This window comes from Physeter macrocephalus, chromosome 3 (genome assembly GCF_002837175.3).
Source record: "Physeter macrocephalus isolate SW-GA chromosome 3, ASM283717v5, whole genome shotgun sequence".
Classification (NCBI taxonomy): Eukaryota; Metazoa; Chordata; class Mammalia; order Artiodactyla; family Physeteridae; genus Physeter; species Physeter macrocephalus.
This window is the reverse complement of record NC_041216.1, coordinates 24,307,457-24,327,601: the sequence shown is the minus strand read 5'-3', so window position 1 is coordinate 24,327,601 and position 20,145 is coordinate 24,307,457. Positions and strand designations below refer to the sequence as shown.

The 20,145-nt window shown below is 44.1% G+C and overlaps 1 protein-coding gene across 5 annotated transcripts in view; it reads left to right on the top strand.

Annotated features, from left to right (window-relative positions):
• Window positions 1-14,740: 14,740 nt before the first annotated feature.
• The window catches only part of TARDBP (TAR DNA binding protein), a 10,311-nt gene continuing 4,906 nt past the window's right edge, over window positions 14,741-20,145 (top strand). For 2 of the 5 annotated variants that reach the window (XR_008616939.1, XM_055083779.1), the window contains exons 1-4: window positions 14,741-14,852; window positions 15,831-16,082; window positions 17,952-18,115; window positions 19,087-19,227. Coding sequence is in view for 3 of the 5 variants with exons in the window: in XM_055083779.1 (XP_054939754.1) it covers window positions 15,845-16,082; window positions 17,952-18,115; window positions 19,087-19,227 (543 nt within the window). In the remaining 2 variants the exon portion in view is untranslated. The remainder of the gene's footprint in view (window positions 14,853-15,830; window positions 16,083-17,951; window positions 18,116-19,086; window positions 19,228-20,145) is intronic. The other 3 variants (XR_008616938.1, XM_024125613.3, XM_028487845.2) reach the window with 2 other exon arrangements.

Genomic DNA, 20,145 nt, shown 5'->3' with positions numbered 1-20,145 from the left:
AACACACAGGGCACCCTGGGAACCAGGAAATGAATGGTCAATGACTGTGATAAGGAAACCCAACTTTCTTCTTTGCTCTATTAGAAGCAGCAATTTAATCCATTCTCAGGAGGAGTTCCCTCTCCTCCTGGAACAGAATTCAAATCTTTGATTATCCTTCCCTCAAAAAGGGGAGCCAGTTTTTCTGTTGCTAAGAACCACCATTTATCAAGTGATTCCAGAATTAGGCATGGTTCTAAGACACAGAGCATCTAATTCGGGGATTTTTACCCAGGGTCCACCCCAAGGGTACATGTATAGAATATGGAGGGCCCTTCAATTTGGATGAGGGGAAAATATCACATCTTTATTCCCACTGACTTCTAAATGGAATTTAGCATTTGTTTCTGTTATGAAAGTAGTCAACAAGCCTCATCATTATTGTGACTCTGTCCTCAGTGGAAATCCCAGGTATTTTTGTACCACGTGACAGCTGTTACAGATCTCTCCAGAGATCTTTTATAGGTATCACTACTTTTTTTTTTATAATAGTGAATTGACCTGCTGCCATTTAAATCGTAATAAAGCTGTGCTTATTATGTCATACGTCATATATTAGCTTAGCATTTTGATAACTGAATTTTGATATAATTTTTTTGTAAAACACCTTTATTATTTTCATTTGTGGTAAAAACCACGTAGTAATATAAAATTCACCATCTTAACCATTTTTAAGTATACAGTTCAATAGCATTAATTACATTCACAATATCGTGCAACCATCACCACCATCCTTCTCCAGAACTCTTTCTGTTTTACAAAACTGAAACTCTGCACCCATTAAACAATAACTCCCATTCTCCTCTCCCTCAGCCTCTGGCAACCACCATTCTACTTTCTGTCTCTATAAATTTGACTACTCGAGGGGACCTCATATAGGTGGGATTATACAGTATCTGTCCTTTTGTTTTGTTTTTGTTTTGGCCATGCTGCATGCCATGCGGGATCTTAGTTTCCCAACCAGGGATGGAACCCGCGGCCCCTGCATTAGAAGCATGGAGTCTTAACCACTAGACCGCCAGGGAAGTCCCAAGTACCTGCCCTTTTGGGGTTTTTTTAAATTATTTATTTTTGGCTACGTTGGGTCCTTGTTGCTGCGCCCTAGCTTTCTCTAGCTGCGGCGAGCGGGGGCTACTCTTCGTTGCGGTGTGCGGGCTTCTCATTGTGGTGGCTTCTCTTTGTTGCGGAGCACGGTCTCTAGGCACGCGGGCTTCAGTAGTTGCAGCACGCAGGCTCAGTAGTTGCGGCTCGCGGGCTCTAGAGCGCAGGCTCAGTAGCTGTGGCACATGGGCTTAGTTGCTTCGCCGCATCTGGGATCTTCCTGGACCAGGGCTCAAACCCGTGTCCCCTGCATTGGCAGCGGATTCTTAACCACTGTGCCACCAGGGAAGTCCTAAGTCCCTGTTCTTTTGTGATTGGCTTATTTCACTTAGCATAACATCCTAAGCATAACATCATGTTGTAGCACGTGTCAGAATTCCCCTTTTTTAAGGCTGAATATTCCACTGTAGGTATGTACCGCATTTTGCTCACTCATTCATCCATCGATGGGCACTTGGGTTGGACATAATTATTTCTTGGTTATACCATGTATTTTATTACATGCATTTAAAAACGTTATTTTGAGGAGTCCATCAGCTTCACCAACCATCCAAGGGATCCATGTGTAATACACAAAAGGTGAGGAAGCTCAGTGAGACAGACATTAGGAAGTGGCTCAGAGAAGTTAAAACATTTGCCCAAGGTCACCCAGCAGGGAGTCAAGCCCAGCTCAGTCAGAATCCAGAGCCCACCTGTATGGTATGACTTCCCTTTCACTGTGAATGACTTAGACTCTGGTTTCAATGGACATTTGGTGTTTTTCCAGAGAGGCCCTCCAGGAGCACCGTGAAGGGAACGGAGATAGCTTACATCCCAGCACTGAAGTTCAGGGCATGGGTCACCATTTGTGGGAGGAAAGTCCAGCACTCTCTCCACTCCCATTTCTCAGGCAGTGCCCCTTGTGTCTGGGTCTTCACTCACCTCTGTCCGACTCCCTAGTGAGGGCCCCAGGACAACTGAGACACAAAGGGACCCCTGGATGTCTCCTAAGTTACCTACACCCTGAGATCTGGGACAGTGGGGAGTGTGCACCCCATTATACCCCCAAGTCTGTGAGCAGACAACTAGAATACCCTCATCCTCACCTAATAGCTGGAAGAGGGCAATGATTCCCAAACCTTCTCTGAAATCATATTGACAAACAATCACATGCTTTAACTCCGATATAAAATTTGGGCCTTGTAATTGCTCTAGTCTAGCAAAATTTCCCCCTGAGAAAACTAAGAACTGAGATTATTCACACTGGTGTCACGGGAGACCCTCTGGAAAATGCTAAACTCTCCGACATCACCGCATAACGATTCTTTTTCCCTTTCTTATGAGCACTGATGGGGTTAATATTAGGAGCTAATAGCAGAGGGGAAGCGGAGGGAGGGATACACTGGGACATTGGGATTGACATATATACACTACTATATATAAAATAGATAACTAATAACAGGGAACTCTACTCAATTCCCTGTAATGACCTATATGGGAAAAGAATTTTTAAAAGAGTGGATATATGTATATGTACAACTGATTCACTTTGCTGTACAGCAGAAACTAACACAACATTGTAAATCAACTATACTCCAATAAAAATTAATTTAAAAAATAAATGACAGTAGCTAATACTTATTGGCACCTTCTTTGCACCAAACATGTTAATTCTCCAGGAATCATATGCAGCAAGGGCTACTACTGCCCTTCATTTTACAGAAGAGGAAACAGAGGCCCAGAGTGGTTAGTAATTTGCAAGAAGTCACACAGCTGGTGAGTAGCTTGAACTCTGACCCCAGGTGGTCTGCATGGAGCACATCATGGCCAAGATCTGTGAGTCCTCTTTCTAGGACACAAGCCTCAAGTTGCAACAAGGGAGGAAGCACGTAAATGTCTGTGAATTTCTTTGTTAAAACTTTTTCTTGGGGCTTCCCTGGTGGCGCAGTGGTTGAGAATCCGCCTGCCAATGCGGGGGACACAGGTTTGATCCCTGGTCGGGGAAGATCCCACATGCTGTGGAGCAAGTAAGCCCGTGCGCCACAACTACTGAGCCTGCGCTCTAGAGCCCGCGAGCCACAACTACTGAAGCCCGCGCGCCTAGAGCCTGTGCTCCGCAACAAGAGAAGCCACCGCAATAAGAAGCCCGCGCACTGCAGCGAAGAGTAGCCTCCGCTCAACGCGACTAGAGAAAGCCCGCGGGCAGCAACGAAGACCCAACACAGCCAAAAGTAATTAAACAAAAAAAAAGTAGAGTGATAGTTTAAAAACAAAAAAAAAACAAGAAAAAAACAAAAAAAACTTTTTCTTCACCTTGTGTAGAAGATAAACTAGTTTGCTTTCAAGAAGCAAATTAACCGTTAGGAGCCCAGATTCTAGAAATATTCAAATTCACTAGATGTCAGAGAAGTGCAAATTAAAACAACATTACAAGAGAGGATTTACAGTCATCAGTTTAGCAAAAATCAGGGAGGTGGAAATGAGAGAGGAGTGTCTGCAAAACCATGCAGAGAGGCAGGAGGACAAAGAGCCAAGAGCCTGGTGCCGCAACCAGTCTGGGGGGGTGGTCACACCCACCCGGGGAACCTCTGCGCTGGTTTCCTTATCTGGAAATGGAGGTGACTTTATCTGTTTCATAGAATTGTTGCGAGGATTCCAACAGCTAATGACACCAAGGGCTGGTAAGGGCACCTGTGGCCCGTAAGGGCTCCGTGAAGACAGCACAGGCAAGCCTGAGCTCCTGGAAGACAAGGCCTTTTCTCTGTGCATTGGCTGTATCTCCAGTGCCTAGAATAAGTGGGAACTTAGTAAGTGAAGTGCTCAATTAATATTTGTTGAATAAATGAATGCATTTACAAATGATATGGGCAGAAGGCGATATCTCAACACCACTTGATGGAACATCAAATAGTGAAAAATTAAAAATCTTGGAAATTGGGACAATACAGAAAGAAGGAAAATTAAGTAGTTTGTCCGCTCCATGAGCCAGCTGTCTCACTTCGATGTATCTCAGAGACTTCCTCCTCTGGTCCACAATGGGTAACAAACCAGGGGACAATCCAGGGACATTCACAGGGAACAAGTGAGTCAATGTGGGAGAGCCACACAATAGAACATGCTGCAGTAGTTAGAAGTGATCATCCAGAGCAGGGCTTGGCAAACCTTCCTGTAAAAGGCCAGATAATAAATACGGTAGGCTTTTCAGACCATAGGGTCTCTGACGCAGCCTTAGATGGTCTGTAAATGAATGGGCGTGGCTGTCCTAACAGAACCATTTATGGACGCTCAAATGTGAATTTCATATAATTCCTACATGTCCCAAAATATTCTTCTTCTTTTGGGTATTTTCCCCGCAGCCATTTAAAAATCTTAGCTTGTTGGGCTTCCCTGGTGGCACGGTGGTTAAGAATCCACCTGCCGATGCAGGGGACACGGGTTCGAGCCCTTGTCCGGGAAGATCCCACATGCAGCGGAGCAACTAAGCCTGAGAGCTGCAACGACTGAGCCTGAGCTCTAGAGCCCGCGGGCCACAACTACTGAGCCCGCATGCCACAACTACTGAGCCCACGCGCCACAACTACTGAAGCCTGCGCGCCTAGAGCCCGTGCTCTGCAACAAGAGAAGCCACCGTGATAAGAAGCCCATGCACCGCAACGAAGACCCAACACAGCCATAAATAAAATTACTTAATTAAATAACTAAAAAATTAATTAAAAAAAATAAATAAAAATCTTAGCTTGCAGGCTGCACAAAAACTTCGGGGGCCCAGATTTCGCTCAGGGGCCATAATTTGCTGTTCTACATGTATGTCGGCAACATGGATGAATTCCAAAAACATAGTCAACAAACCTGGTGATCTTGGGCAGGATAAGGGTTAAAGAGAAATGACCATACATCCTAATTTTCCAGGGACAGACTAGTTTACCCCACATTGTCCCGGTAATTAATAGCCTGTCTTTCACTCTGAAAAATCCCAGACTGGATGATGAATTACATGTCACCTTCCCCAGTTAAACCATCATCCTAGTTATATAAATTACAAACATACGTTTATTTGTGTATCCCCCAACATGTAGAGCAGCGGTCGGCAATTTTTTCCCCATAAAGGCCCAGATAGTAGATATTTTAGGCCTCGTGCCACGCGATCTGTTGATGCAGCATGAAAACAGTCAGAGACAGCAACACAGCAACGAGGAGTGAGACTGGGTACCGCTAAAACTCACTGATGAACACTGAAATTTGAAGGTTGTATAATTTTCACATATCACAAAATATTATCCTTCTTTGGATTTTTTCCAACCATTTAAGTATGTAAAAACACTTTCAGCTTGTGGGTCGTATAAAATCTGGCAATGGGCTAGATTTGGCCCAAAGGCTGTAGTTTGTTGACTGCTAGTCTGGAATAATACCTAGCCCCGTGGTAGGTGCTGCAGAACTGTCTGAGTACACTCACTGTGAAAAACCGTGCCTGTTTTACAAGGACACATGCAGATTTAAGGACAGATAAACACCTGAGTGAGGGTCTAGGAGGGGGATGGGAGGAAATAGGGACTGGGAATAAATAGGGAAAATAATGAAATAAGAGAAACTTCGTCCAGACTGAAGAGGATGGTGGATCGTGAACTGAAGAGGGTAATAAACGCAACTCCACTTCTGAGGCCCAAAGAGAAAAAGGAAAAAAAAAAACAGTGAGGGCTCTGGAGCCAGAGAGCCCTACATTTGAAATTCTGAAGCTGCCCACCCTATCTGGTGACCTTGAGCAAGTTTAACCTCTCAAAGGTTCTTTGGAAAATGGAACTAAATATAGTACCTACTTCCTAGGGCTGCTGTGAGGATTGAATGAATCCATAGAGGTAAGGGCTTGGCACAGTGTCTGGTCAATGAATGTTATACTGTAGTGGTCATTTTCCATAAAGAATAGAGAGAAAAGTGTGCCCCAGGGGTCCAAATAATGTGATCGATTAGAGGTGATTAAGAGGACAGGCTCAGGAGCCAAGAACCCCAGCTTTGCCACATACTGGCTGTGTGACCTTGGCCAAGTCTTGTGTCCTTCCTGTGCCTCAATTTCCTCAGCTGGGCAATGCTAATAATAGTAGTACTTGCCTTGTAGGATTGATGTAAAAATTAAATTACTCAAAACATAGCCTAGGGACCTCCCTAGTGGCACAGTGGTTAAGAATCTGCCTGCCAATGCAGGGGACACGGGTTCGAGCCCTGGTCCGGGAGGATCCCACATGCCGCAGCGCAACTATGCCCGTGAGCCACAACTACTGAGCCTGCGCTCTAGAACCCACGAGCCACAACTACTGAGCCCACGTGCTGCAGCTACTGAAACCCGGGTGCCTAGAGGCTGTGCTCTGCAACAAGAGAAGCCACTGCAATGAGAAGCCCATGCACCGCAATGAAGAGTTACTGAGCCTGCGCTCTAGAACCCACGAGCCACAACTACTGAGCCCACGTGCTGCAGCTACTGAAACCCGGTGCCTAGAGCCCGTGCTCCGCAACAAAGAGAAGCCACCGCAACGAGAAGCCCGCGCACCACAACGAAGAGTAGCCCTCAACTGCCGCAACTAGAGAAAGCCCGTGTGCAGCAACGAAGACCCAACACAGCCAAAAATAAATAAATAACATAAATACATTAAAAAAAAAAAAAAAGAACCCCAAGTCAGTTTGCGTCCCTCCTCCATCATGATTTGTCTCACCTGGGCTGGTTCATTCATAAACTCCCCACTCATCCTCTCAGACTCCCTCCAAGCTTCGCCGGCTGGTGCAGCTGCCCTCAGCCACACTTGAACTCTGCTGGGGTCGGGGTGGGACCCCTGGGTAGCTTTCTGGGAAGTCGGGTCAAGAGAACATGGCTGTTTCTCAGGTTAAACTTGACTTCTCAGCTTCTTCCCTTCCCTTGGCCTGGAGAGAGCTGACAGGTTCAGGACATGAGGAAAGATTGCCTTGAGGAAACATCTAACATGAAAGACAAGATCAAAACAAACAAAAAGACAATAATTATACTGATGAAACAGACATAATGTTATGCACAGGAAAACATCAAAGAAACTAACATTAATATCCTCAGAGAGTTAAATTAAAAATATTACCTTCATGAAACAAGAACAGTTGCTATAATCAAGGAAAAAAATCAGAGAATAGGAAAGATCTTTTGGAAAATAAAAACATAGATGCCAAAAAAAAAAAATTCAATAGAAAGACTGAAGGTAAGGTTGGTGGATAAATTTCACAGAAAGTAGAAAAAAAGAAAAAAATTTGCAAAACAGAAGAAAAAATATTTTTTAAATGGTGAGTCATTACAGGAGATTCAATAGCTAACTAAAGACTTTCAGAAAGAGAGAACCAAGCAAACCGTGGGGGAGAAATTGTCAAAGTAATAATACAACAAACTTTTCCGGAATTAAAGGAGAAGAATATTCAGAATGAAAAGATCACCATATGCCCAGAACAATGAATGAAAAAAAATCTCCAGGAAGACAAAGTAAGACATCATCTTCAATTTCAGAATATAAGTGGTGAGAAGATTATGCAAGATTGTAGAGAAAATGCAGATTACGTGAATGACCAAGAATACAATGGACTTCTCAAAAACAAGAGAAGCCAGAGGGCAGTGGAAAAATATCTTCAAAGGGCTGAGAAAAAATAACTTTCAACCTGAAATTCTGTCTACAACCAGACTATCAGTCAAGCGTGAGAGTGGAATAAAGCCATTTTCAGACATGTAAGGAGTCTCAGGATGACAGCTGATACAAGTCCCAGAAAGCAACCGGGAAAGGGGGTCTGAAGCCTCCAAGAAATTTAAAAATGGAAATGATAATTGTCTGACAGATTTGACTATAAGGAAAAACTTAAGGGCTTTCTATACCTTTTGGAGAGTATAGGGAGATGTAGCTGTTCAAAGAGAACAGAACAAATGAAAAAACAAGGGGGGAGGGAAATTTAAAAAAAACAAAGGAATTAATAACTCCAAGAAAAACAAAAAGTTGCACAAGAAAAGATACTTCTTGGCTTAGCATTGAATAAAATTTATGTAGTCATAATAATGAAAACATTGAATGTGTATTTAACCAAAATTTGTGATATAGGTATATTAAGAGGATGGAGGAAATGATAATGGAATGTGTGAGTTAAAAATCCTCACTGATCAGGCTTCCCTGGTGGCGCAGTGGTTGAGAGTCCGCCTGCCGATGCAGGGGACACGGGTTTGTGCCCCGGTCCGGGAAGATCCCACATGCGGCGGAGCGGCTAGGCCCATGAGCCATGGCCGCTGAGCCTGCGCGTCCGGAGCCTGTGCTCCGCAGAGGGAGAGGCCACAGCAGTGAGAGGCCCGCGTACCGTAAAAAAAGAAAAAACAAAAAAATCCTCACTGATCATATAGGAAATCAACAGATAATTTCTAAAACAGGTGAATCAAAATATTGCAGAATAGCTTTATTATTTAAAAAATATGTAAGTAAATCCATAAGAAGCAACTAAAAGAATGGTTGGTTACCTCTGAAAGGGATAGGAGGGTTTTGGGGAGAACATGGGATGGCAGTCTTTTGCCGTTGGTGTTTTTGCACTAATTGGCTTTTTACAAAAATAATTTTAAAAATCTAAGACCTAGGTGAAATAGGGGAGGCAGCTCTTAATTTTGGAAGGTTCTAAGACACTTCAATGAAAAGGAAAGTAAGTCATGACGAAATAAAAATGGCTTGCCTTGGTATTATATTATTTTACCTTTCAAAAATGCTTCTGACAACCAAGGCAGCGATGAGTACACCTAATGACCAGATTCTAGTTTCTAAACGTCTTTCCTGACTAAAAGGAACCAGGGCTCTTTAGAGGAATGGCTGATTCCAGAGCTGGTGCAGGGAAAGTATATGGTGAGTCTGGAACACTTTGTTGTGCCAGAAAGCAAGAACGTACTCAAAGACTAAAGGGAACACATCAAAAGAACACAAAGCCAGTTTAAAGGATTTCCCCAGGCCATAATTAGGACAATTTGATCATTAAAAGCACTAATGACTGTAATTATTGCAAAACATTGAATAAATAAATTCCAAGAGTTCATAGTGACTAAAAAAACAGGAAAAAAATAAAATTAATTTGTTACCATTGGAGATGACTAGTATGTCAACCTACTCTGAAACTTGATAAAAAGTTAAGCATTTAGGGGGAACTGTAGTTCATCTCCAGTTAATGAAGGAAAATTCTTCTTTACAAAGGAATGTAGAAGAAATGATATATTTAAAATTTTGTCTTTTTGCAACCCCCAGTGAAGTAACTGAAACAGGCAGGGATCATTAGAGGATGCTTAAACCATTAAGTAAAAGGTTGTAGGGAAATGGGATATTTCCTTGTGCCAAAGTATCCAGAGATTACTTGCAAACGGCAAAGAGGGAAAATACACTTTTTCTGTGGAGGGATCCAGTGGTCACCATATTAACCAAAAGACCAAATTTAGCATTGCTGAAAGTGAGACAACCAGTCACTGTGTTCCCGATGGAGTACAATGGGGCGTACGCGGCTTTACCCACAGTGTTCTGGCCATTGTCTAATCTGAATGTGACTATGAGTTTAGACCTAACTTCCACTATGCAGGAAAATAGAGGAGAGAGGAATGAGCTAAATAATGCCACGAGGGGCTTCCCTGGTGGCGCAGGGGTTGGGAGCCCGCCTGCCGATGCAGGGGACGCGGGTTCGCGCCCCGGTCCGGGAGGATCCCACATGCCGCGGAGCGGCTGGGCCCGTGAGCCGTGGCCGCTGGGCCTGCGCGTCCAGAGCCTGTGCTCCGCAACGGGAGAGGCCACAGCGGTGAGAGGCCCGCGTACAGCAAAACAAACAAACAAACAAAAAACAACAACAAAAAAACAACAACAAATAATGCCATGAGGAGCCAATCAGATGAAGCCAGAACGTACAGTTGACCCTTGAACAACACAGGGGTTGGGAGTGCCGACCCTCCAAAAAGTCGAAAATCCGAGTATAATTTGTAATCTGTATCCGTGGTGCCTCTGTATTCGTGGTTCCCCTGTATCTGTGGTTCCCCACCTTCGGATTCAACCAACCAAGGATCATGTAGAAGTGTAATATTTATTATTGAAAAAACATCCATGTATAAGTGGACCCATGCAGTTCAAACCTGTGTTGTTCAAGGGTCAGCTGTACACATTCCACAAACTATCTGGCCAGATCTCTTTAAAAAGTCAGTGCCTTGCGTGGGGAGATTATTTTAGATTTAAAAAGACTAAAGGATATAATAACCAAATGTAATGTGTTAACTGGATCCTGGCTCAATAAACCAAATGTAAAAGACACTGTGTTGTGAAAATTTTGAATATGGACTGGATATCAGATAATATTAGGAAATAACTGTTAATTTTCTTGGGTGTAAAAGTGGTATTATGGTTATGTATGAGAAAGTCCTTGTTCTTTTTTTATCTTTATTTTTACAATTTATTTATTTATTTTGGCTGCACCGGGTCTTAGTTGCGACATGTAGACTCTTAGCTGTGGCATGTGGACTTTTTATTTGCAAACTCTTAGTTACGTCATGCATGTGGGATCTAGTTTCCCTACCGGGGATTGAACTCAGATCCCCTGAATTGGGAGTGTGGAGTCTTATCCACTGGACCACGAGGGAAGTCCCAAGAATGTCCTTGTTCTTGGGAGACACAGGTTGAAGTATTTCCTGACTGCAGCTTAGTTTGAAATGATCCAGCAAAAGTAGAGAGTTAGCTATATACACAGATAGGTAAAGCAAATAGGGCAAAATAGTCACAGTTGTTGCATCTAAGTTGTGGCCATGCTGATGTCCTTCAATTGGACTGTTGCTTCAATTTTTCCATACTTTGACCTTTTTCAGAATAAAAAGTTTAAAAATTAATTGTTGAAGAAATATTGGGGAAAAAAAAAGAAATAATGGAACTAGAAAATCATCATTTTGCAACCATTCGAGTGGTAACTAATTAGGCAAGAGTCATCGATGGATCCTAAAGCCAGTAGGTGAAAATTTGAAAACAAACAGGATATTTGGAGTCATCTCAGTGTATCTACCCATAGGTTTTTTTTTTTTTTTTTTTTTTTGGTATGCGGGCCTTCCTCTGCTGCGGCCTCTCCCGTTGCAGAGCACAGGCTCCGGACGCGAAGGCGCAGCGGCCATGGCTCACGGGCCCAGCCGCCCCGCGGCATGTGGGATCCTCCCGGACCGGGGCACGAACCCGTGTCCCCTGCATCGGCAGGCGGACGCGCAACCACTGAGCCACCAGGGAAGCCCTACCCATAGGTTTTTTTTTTTTCCACATGGCTTGCAGGATCTCAGTTCCCCGACCAGAGACTGAAGCTGGGCCCTCAGCAGTGAAAGTGCAGAGTCCTAACCACTGGACCACCAGGGAATTCCCTCCCATAGATTATTTATTAGTTCCAAAAGGGGGAAAATGGTATTTTTACAGTGGAGAATAGCAGTACAAGAAGGGCACAACACTGCTTCTGTGGTATTCTTGCCAAAACTTTATATTATATTAATGTTAAAATTCCTGAATTTGATAATAGCACAGTACTGGGTTATACATATTATTATTGTTTTATATATCTCTAGAGAGAGACAGGGAGTGATAAAGCAAATGTGACAAAATTTTATCAGTTGGTGAATCTGGACAAAGGGTACACAGGATTTCTGTCTACTATTCTTGCAACTCTGTCATGTTCTAAATTATTTCAGATTAAAAAATTTTTAGGAAAATCTAAGTTAGACCTACACTAGTTGGAGAGGCAGCTCCTAAAAATGTAGAGGTTAACAAAAAATGTAAATATTTTTTTTAAGTGTTTTTTTTTTTTGGTTGCACCGGGTCTTAGTTGCAGCCTGCGGGCTCCTTAGTTGAGGCACATGAACTCTTCGTAGAGGCATGCATGTGGGATTGAACCCAGGCCCCCTGCCTTGCGAGCTCAGAGTCTTAACCACTGCACCACCAGGAAAGTCCCCCAAATTTAAATCTTGATAAAATAAAGTTACTTTTATTTAAATACCTTTATTACCTTGGCATTTCTTTTAGCTTTCAGGAACACTTGACTTCATGGAGCTAGCAGAACTGGGACTCCAAGAGAGGGGTTGGAAGGTGAGAAGGCATGCATGCCCAAGTGGCCGGGTTGCAAACTGAAGTCTGTTCCCACTCTGGTTCTCTGGCCAGTACCCTTTCTTTCCAGTTGAGACTCCTCATTCTTATGTGGAAGCCAGCTCCCCAAAGAGCTGTTGGGGAACCCATCAGACCCTCAGCATCTGCCCAACACTGGCACCCACATGCTTTATACCTCTTGGGATTGTTTTCCAATTGTTCTGTCACCACCCTCACCTGGATTAGACCACTCCATCCAGGCCATGACTGGCTTCCAGTTTCCTTGCATGTCTTTACAGGATGGTTTTAGCACAGGGCTGAATAAGGCATAAAAGCTCAATATATCATTTCTGATTATTTTCAGAAAGCAATTAATAAACAGATACTTTTTGGCCTTCTAACAATCTTTGGGCTTAATGTGTAAGGGATATGAACAAACAAGCAAACAAACCAAGATAATTTATAAAGCACATTTCAAACAAGTAGAAGTTTGGTTTTTTTTTTTAATTGAAGTATAGTCGATTTACGACGTTGTGTTAGTTTCAGGTGTAAACAAGTACAAGTTTTGACGACCAGTACTATCAAGCTGAAACCAGAGATGAATTCCACTAGGAGTGGGAGAACTCCAGGGTCCAGCCTCCTTCTGGTCTTATCAATTCTCTTCCTGAAGGAGTTATTTACCTTCTTCAAGACTGTGTTTGCTGGTCTTCCCAACTGGCCTGAAAACTTCTGGGAGAAGGGACAGACTTTGTGGTTTTGTCCCTGTGTGACCTCTCTCCAGTTTCTGCACACTCAGCTCTGCCCACCTGCTGCAGGCATCCCAGGCCCCACGGAGCCGCCCACACTAAATGCCTCAGTCTCAGTCTTGTCAGAGAGAATGGTCCAGGGAGGTGGACAGAGCACAGCTTCAGGATCTGACAAACCCTGGACAGTAATTTACGGGCAGTGTGACATGCTCAGGCAATTTACACGGCCTCTGAGCCTCAGCTCCTTCTTCTGCAAAAAGGGGGTAGTGGGAATTCCCTGGCAGCCCAGTGGTTAGGACTCCATGCTTCCACTGCAGGGGGCACGGGTTCAATCCCTGCTCTGGGAGTAGTAAAACTGACTTCTTCCCCAAAACGAGTGGGTGGATTGTGATGACAGGCCTCTATACTTCATCCAGTGTTTGGAAACCTTAGTGACCGTCAGGGGCCATCTGTCCAGCTTCATCCCCTGTGTGTTGAGCTACCCCTGGGGGTGGGTAGAGGTCACTCATTCTGACTGCCTCCACTCCCTCCTTTCTATCTCCCCAAGTTGGTTCAGGTATAATCTGCTGAATATGAACAGCAGGTATCAGAGATGGATGTGCAAGACTCAATATTTATTCCCTAGGAGGCTATAAGAAGCAGGAGGCACCAACTCCAGACCCAGACTGCCTGGGTTCAAATCCCAGCTCCACCATCTACCAGCCCTGTGAGCTTGGGCAAGGTTACTTAACCTCTGTGCCTCAGTTTCCTCATCTATAAAACAGGAATGATAACAATGACACCTACCCTATAGGGTTATTCTGGGGATTAAATGAGTTAATGCATAAGTATAGAGCACTTTGCTAGTACTGCATTTCATTGACTCTGATACGCTGGTACACTAGGAAATTAAGATTGTTGCCAGTTAAACTAGGACATATCATCAGTGGAACTGGAACTGAAATCACATACTGATTTCAGAAATGTGAAACATAACATACGTCAAAATAGATGAAGTACACTATTATTATTAGCGTACTTACCTGGAATACATTAGCATTAGAGTTAGGGGTCAAATCCCAGACTCACCATTTACTACCTCGGTGAACTTATTTATGCAAGATCCTGAGCCTCTCTGTGCCTCAGTTTCCTCCTCGCCTGTATGTGCGGATAACATCAATAGCACCTACCATACATGACTGTTGGGGTAATTAAATATATGAGGACTTAGGAAGTACCTGGTACACAGTAGGCACTATGATTGGTATTATTTAGAACAACGTTATTCTCTCCAGGTGTGGAGGTTGGCTGGGGAGAGAAGAGAGGACGAACCTGCCTGGCTTTTTAGATAAAAAGTCTTAGCCTCCGCTGCCCTCCCCAGTCTCGCAACGGTCAGGAGGACCCAGGTGCCCCGCCCCAACCCGCCGCCCCGCCCCCGGCCCCGGCCCCGGCCCCGGCCCCGGCCCCGCCTCGCCCGGTCCGGCCCGGCCCCTGAGCTAGTCTCGCGCACTTTTAAAGTGCGCGAGCTCCGGCCGAGACCCAGGGCCGGCGGTCGGTCGGGCGAAGCCATCTATTATGCTACGTGGGGGGAAGCTAAAAGCCTCCGCCTCCGCATTTTTTTCCGTTTTTAGCTTTTCAGGCCCAGGTTCTGGTCCCTTTTTAGCCTTCAAATCCGCCCCCTATACTCAGACTCCGAGAAGGGCGTTCTGACTCTCTGGGGAAAGAGTCGTTGTGTCTCTGTGCGGCGGCCTCCCCCTCTGGACGGGAAACCGGTGGGAGAGGACGACGACCGGAGAGGGGAGGAGGCGGCCCTAGCGCCATTTTGTGGGAGCGAAGTGGTCGCTGGGCTGCTCTTGGATTCCTCGCTGCTTCAGTTTCCCTGTCGGGCTTCCTAGCAGCGGCCTAGCGGGTGAGTCGCGGACGCTTCTCACTGAGGACGCCCTGTGTGCCTCGGCTCCCGCAATGGGGCGGCCCCCGCCCCGGGAAAGGAGCCGTGGGGCCGGGCCTGCCTCATTCTGCCCGAGCGGGCTCGCGTGGGAGCGACGTTAGGGCCTGGCGCGGGGTGGCAGCCGGCGCCGAAGCAGGGACGCCGGGCCCGCGGAGCCGTGCAGCCCGAGGCGGAGGTTTGGCCTGGCTTCCGGGCCCCAGCACTGTTTTGTGCCTTCGTACTTTGCACCAGGACAGCGTTTAGGCCTGGTGCCCCAGCGGTCCCACTCCGGCCGCGCTTAGAAACTCCTCCCACGGTTGTCACGCACTGGCTTCTGGGAGGTGGCGGCCCGCGTCGCGAAGGACCTGTCGCCGCTGTCATTGCGGCTCAAGTTTGGAGAGCCCCCAGAAGTCCCCAGATTTGGAACAGGGAGGCAGGCACTTTTTCCTTGCTCTCTTCATCTCGTTCACTGCTCCTATTTAGTCCTCAAGACTCAGTTTCTGCGTCGCTTTCTTAGGGAAATCCACTTTGACGTTCCCCTCACACATCTCAACCAGTTTAGTTTCTTCCCAGTCCCCAAGACTACTCCTTTCCAGTAGCATAATCACGATTGTAATAAAATATTACTTGTTTGCTTTCTTTCTCCTGCTTACCTCCCCCTTTGCAACCAGCAAGCCAGCTGGGACTGTGGTTTCACACACAGTTAATAGTTGCAGCACCTGATGGATAGTAGGCACTCATCAAATAATGAATGAATCAACTAGCAAGGCATTATATTTTAATAGGAGTAGCTATCCTTGCCTGTACCTCCTCATTTTTCAGGGATAACCAACACCTATAAGAATCCAAACACCGAGAATTTTTCTGGAATTCAGAACAGTAACATGGTAGTGGTATTAGTCAGCTGGGATAATTACTTTGACACAAGTGTTGGTCATTCGTATCTCTTTTCCATTTAAGCAAGACAAGCAAAGATGTCCGAATATATTCGGGTAACCGAAGATGAGAATGACGAGCCCATTGAAATACCATCAGAAGACGATGGGACAGTGCTGCTGTCCACAGTTACAGCCCAGTTTCCAGGGGCATGTGGGCTTCGCTACAGGAATCCAGTGTCTCAATGTATGAGAGGTGTCCGTCTGGTAGAAGGAATTCTGCACGCCCCTGATGCTGGCTGGGGGAACCTGGTGTATGTTGTCAACTATCCCAAAGGTTTGTTGCCATTTGGTTTTGCAGTGATGCTAAAGTATAAAGTATAGGTTTGTGTCTCGTGCTAAGTCATAGGTCATGGCTTCTTCATGGTGAACTGTCTCCTATAGCCCAAGTATTTCTTTAAACGTTACCGTCAGACAAGTTTGAAGGACTACTAGTTTAAATTAGTGAAAATTGGAAATTACAGGACATTTTTAAAAAACTATGTGTTTAAACATTTATCTGGACTAACGTTGCTGAGCTAATGGAAAATTTAAGGAATTAAGAATGCTTTGCAGTTGTATCAGTCTGTTGTAAACAGATTTTTCTGAAGCGCCTCAGTATTTTGGTTTGGTCTTTGTCCTTTGCAGGCTTACATCGTTCATCCAGTCTTTTCCCCTCCTTAAATGAACATCAGCTGCAGTAGCCCAGATCTTGAATTAGTACAGTTGTAATTATAACTTTGGGTTCTGGTCTTATTCTCACTGCCCCTTATCAGTGATGTTTTTAATCTAAAAGGAAGCATGAAGATGTAGAAGTGAGCCAAGGAAATGAGTACATTTTAGCAGTAGAAGTGTGCTAGTTGGTAGATCTGTTACTTTTATTGTAACGTAGTATTGCAACAAAGTCATATTATTTGGTCAGTATTTAAGACGTTGCATCTAGAAATTTTTTTATATATCGAGAAAATTCTTAATAGCATCAACTTGATTTTTTTTTTTTTAGTGTGTAGTTTCTTGATCCATTGGCTGTAGATTAATATTTACCCAGACTTAAAATGTCATTTATATAGTAATGTGTTGATGTAGATTCATGGTTGTAACAAATGTACCTCCCTGGTGGGGGATATTGATGCTGGGGGGGCTCTGCAGGTGTGGGGAGCGGGGGTATATGGGAAGTCTCTACCTTCCTCAGTTTTGCTGTGAACCTGACAGTACTCCAAAAAATGGTCTGTATGTCTGAATGTCATTTAGTTCCTCTTCCAAATACTGATTTTTTTAAATAACCTTAGGTTTTTTGTTTTTTTTTTTAATTTATTTATATTTATTTATTTTCGGCTGCATTGGGTCTTCGTTGCTGCGTGCGGGCTTTCTCTAGTTGCGGTGAGCAGGGGCTACTCTTGGTTGCGGTGCGCGGGCTTCTCATTGCGGTGGCTTCTCTTGTTATGGAGCACGGGCTCAAGGCGCGTGGGCTTCGGTAGTTGTGGCTCGCGGGCTCTAGAGCACAGGCTCGGTAGTTGTGGCGCACGGGCTTAGTTGCTCCACGGCATGTGGGATCTTCCCGGACCAGGGCTCTAACCCATGTCCTCTGCATTGGCAGGCAGATTCTTAACCACTGCGCCACCAGGGAAGTCCAGGTTTCTTTTTTATTACAAAAGTAACGTGAGTTCATTGCTGAAAGTTTAGAAACGAAACAAAAAGAAAGAAAATTGAAATCACCCTTAAATCCACAGCTGGAGATAAAAGTTGCTAATTTTTTAGTAGTCTTCAAGTTATAGGCCTTAAGATAATCAAGCAAATATATTTAATAGGCACAAAGATAGTATCACAGTTATTCAACCTGTTTTTTTTCCTTCTTTAATGTATTTTAAAGTGAAAGTGAAGTAACTTTTGTTTATACACCTTTGGAGAGGGGAGAACATACAATTGTAATCTTGAGACATTATGGAACCAGAGGTTGGAATCCCTGGATTGGCTCTCCAGAAGTGCACCTTAGCCACTTATTCAATTCTTATTCTGTCTGTGAGAGCTAACATCACTCTTTGGCAAAAGTTTCCAGCATCTTAACTGTTCTGAGAATGTTTTTGCTTCTCATTTCTAGATGAAGGGGAGGTGTGTTTTATGAAGTGTTAAATGAAAGTTCTGAAAGGTTTCTGCTCATTTTGTTTAGATAACAAAAGGAAAATGGATGAAACAGATGCTTCATCAGCAGTGAAAGTGAAAAGAGCAGTCCAGAAAACATCTGATTTAATAGTGTTGGGCCTCCCATGGAAAACAACTGAACAGGATCTAAAAGAATATTTTAGTACCTTTGGAGAAGTTCTTATGGTTCAGGTAAACTTTGATTCCACTTAACAGTTTTTCTTTCTCAGTGAATGAGCACCCAGAATTCCTGTTGTTTTAGTGACGCTGCCTTTCATGTTCAGTAGATGATATATTTTTTTAATAAGTTTTCTTTCTTTATTTTTTTTAAAAAAATAAATTTATTTATTTATTTATTTTTGGCTGCATTGGGTCTTCTTTGCTGCATGCGGGCTTTCTCTAGTTGTGGCAAGCGGGGGCTACTCTTCGTTGCAGGGCGCAGGCTTCTCACTGCGGTGGCTTCTCTTGTTGCGGAGCACGGGCTCTGGGCACACTGGCTTCAGTAGTTGTGGCACGTGGGCACAGTAGTTGTGGCTCGTGGGCTCTAGAACGCAGGCTCAGTAGTTGTGGCACACGGGCTTAGTTGCTCTGCGGCATGTGGGGTGTTCCCGGAGCAGGTCTCAAACCTGTGTCCCCTGCATTGGCAGGCGGATTCTTAACCACTGCGCCACCAGGGAAGTCCCGATGATATTTTTGTTTTTTTGTTGTTTTAAAGAAGATGTTGGGGATAGGAGTTTATTAATTAATTTATTTATTTTTGCTGTGTTGGGTCTTCGTTTCTGTGCGAGGGCTTCCTCTAGTTGTGGCAAGCAGGGGCCACTCTTCATCGCGGTGCACGGGCCTCTCACTATCGCGGCCTCTTGTTGCAGAGCACAGGCTCCAGACGCGCAGGCTCAGTAAGTTGTGGCTCACGGGCCTAGTTGCTCCGCGGCATGTGGGATCCTCCCAGACCAGGGCTCGAACCTGTGTCCCCTGCATTAGCAGGCAGATTCTCAACCACTGCGCCACCAGGGAAGCCCCCAATGATATTTTTAATATTTGTTATGTGTATACGTAAGGGGCGCTGAAAAGAAATTTGGTTTATACTATTTCCCTTCACGTATGTACTCTGAGTTGGTTACGTGTGTGTGTGGTTTTAGTAAATTTAAATGATTTTTTTCTAGGTCAAGAAAGATATTAAAACTGGTCATTCAAAAGGGTTTGGCTTTGTTCGTTTTACGGAATATGAAACCCAGGTGAAAGTAATGTCACAGCGACATATGATAGATGGACGATGGTGTGACTGTAAACTTCCAAATTCTAAGGTACTTCGCTCTTTTTTTTTTTTTTTCTCTGCTTTGGCCATTTTTGCTGACAGACTTACTTAGAAGACACTAAAAACATTACAGTTGGAAAATGTAGTGGCAGGGTGTGTTCTTGAAATCTTTTGCCTTGTTAAAGTCTCAGGACCTTAATGCATGCTGAATATTTTATATGTTTGTTTGAAATATTTAGTTCATTGCTCCTCCAAACTAAAACGTTGTTTGTTTTGTTCTTCCTTTTTTCTTGTTATTTTTAGTGATTTAACAATTTCTTACATAGTTACATGTTAATAAAGACAATTAGAATATGTTAATCTTTTTAAAAAGCCTAACTTGTTCCAAGCAAGCAAGACTTGCTTATTTGGAACATTATCATCTTTGCCAAGACATTTCTCATTCATCAGCTTTCCTTAATCCAAATATACTTTCATCAAAGTATAAGACACTGATGAAAGAAATTAAAGATGATACACACAGATGGAGAGACATACCATGTTCTTGGATTGGAACAGTCAGCACTGTGAAAATGACTGTACTACCCAAAGCAATCTACAGATTCAGTGCAATCCCTATCAGACTGCCAATGGCATTTTTCACAGAACTAGAACAAAAAATTTCACAATGTGTATGGAAACACAAAAGACCCTGAATAACCAAAGCAATCCTGAGAAAGAAAAACGGAGCTGGAGGAATCAGGCTCCCGGACTTCAGACTATACTGCAAAGCTACAGTAATCAAGACAGTATGGTACTGTCACAAAAACAGAAATACAGATCAGTGGAACAGGATAGAAAGCCCAGACATAAACCCACGCATCTATGGTCACCTTATCTTTGACAAAGGAGGCAAGAATATACAGTGGAGAAAAGACAGCCTCTTCAGTAAGTGGTGCTGGGAAAACTGGACAGCTACATGTAAAAG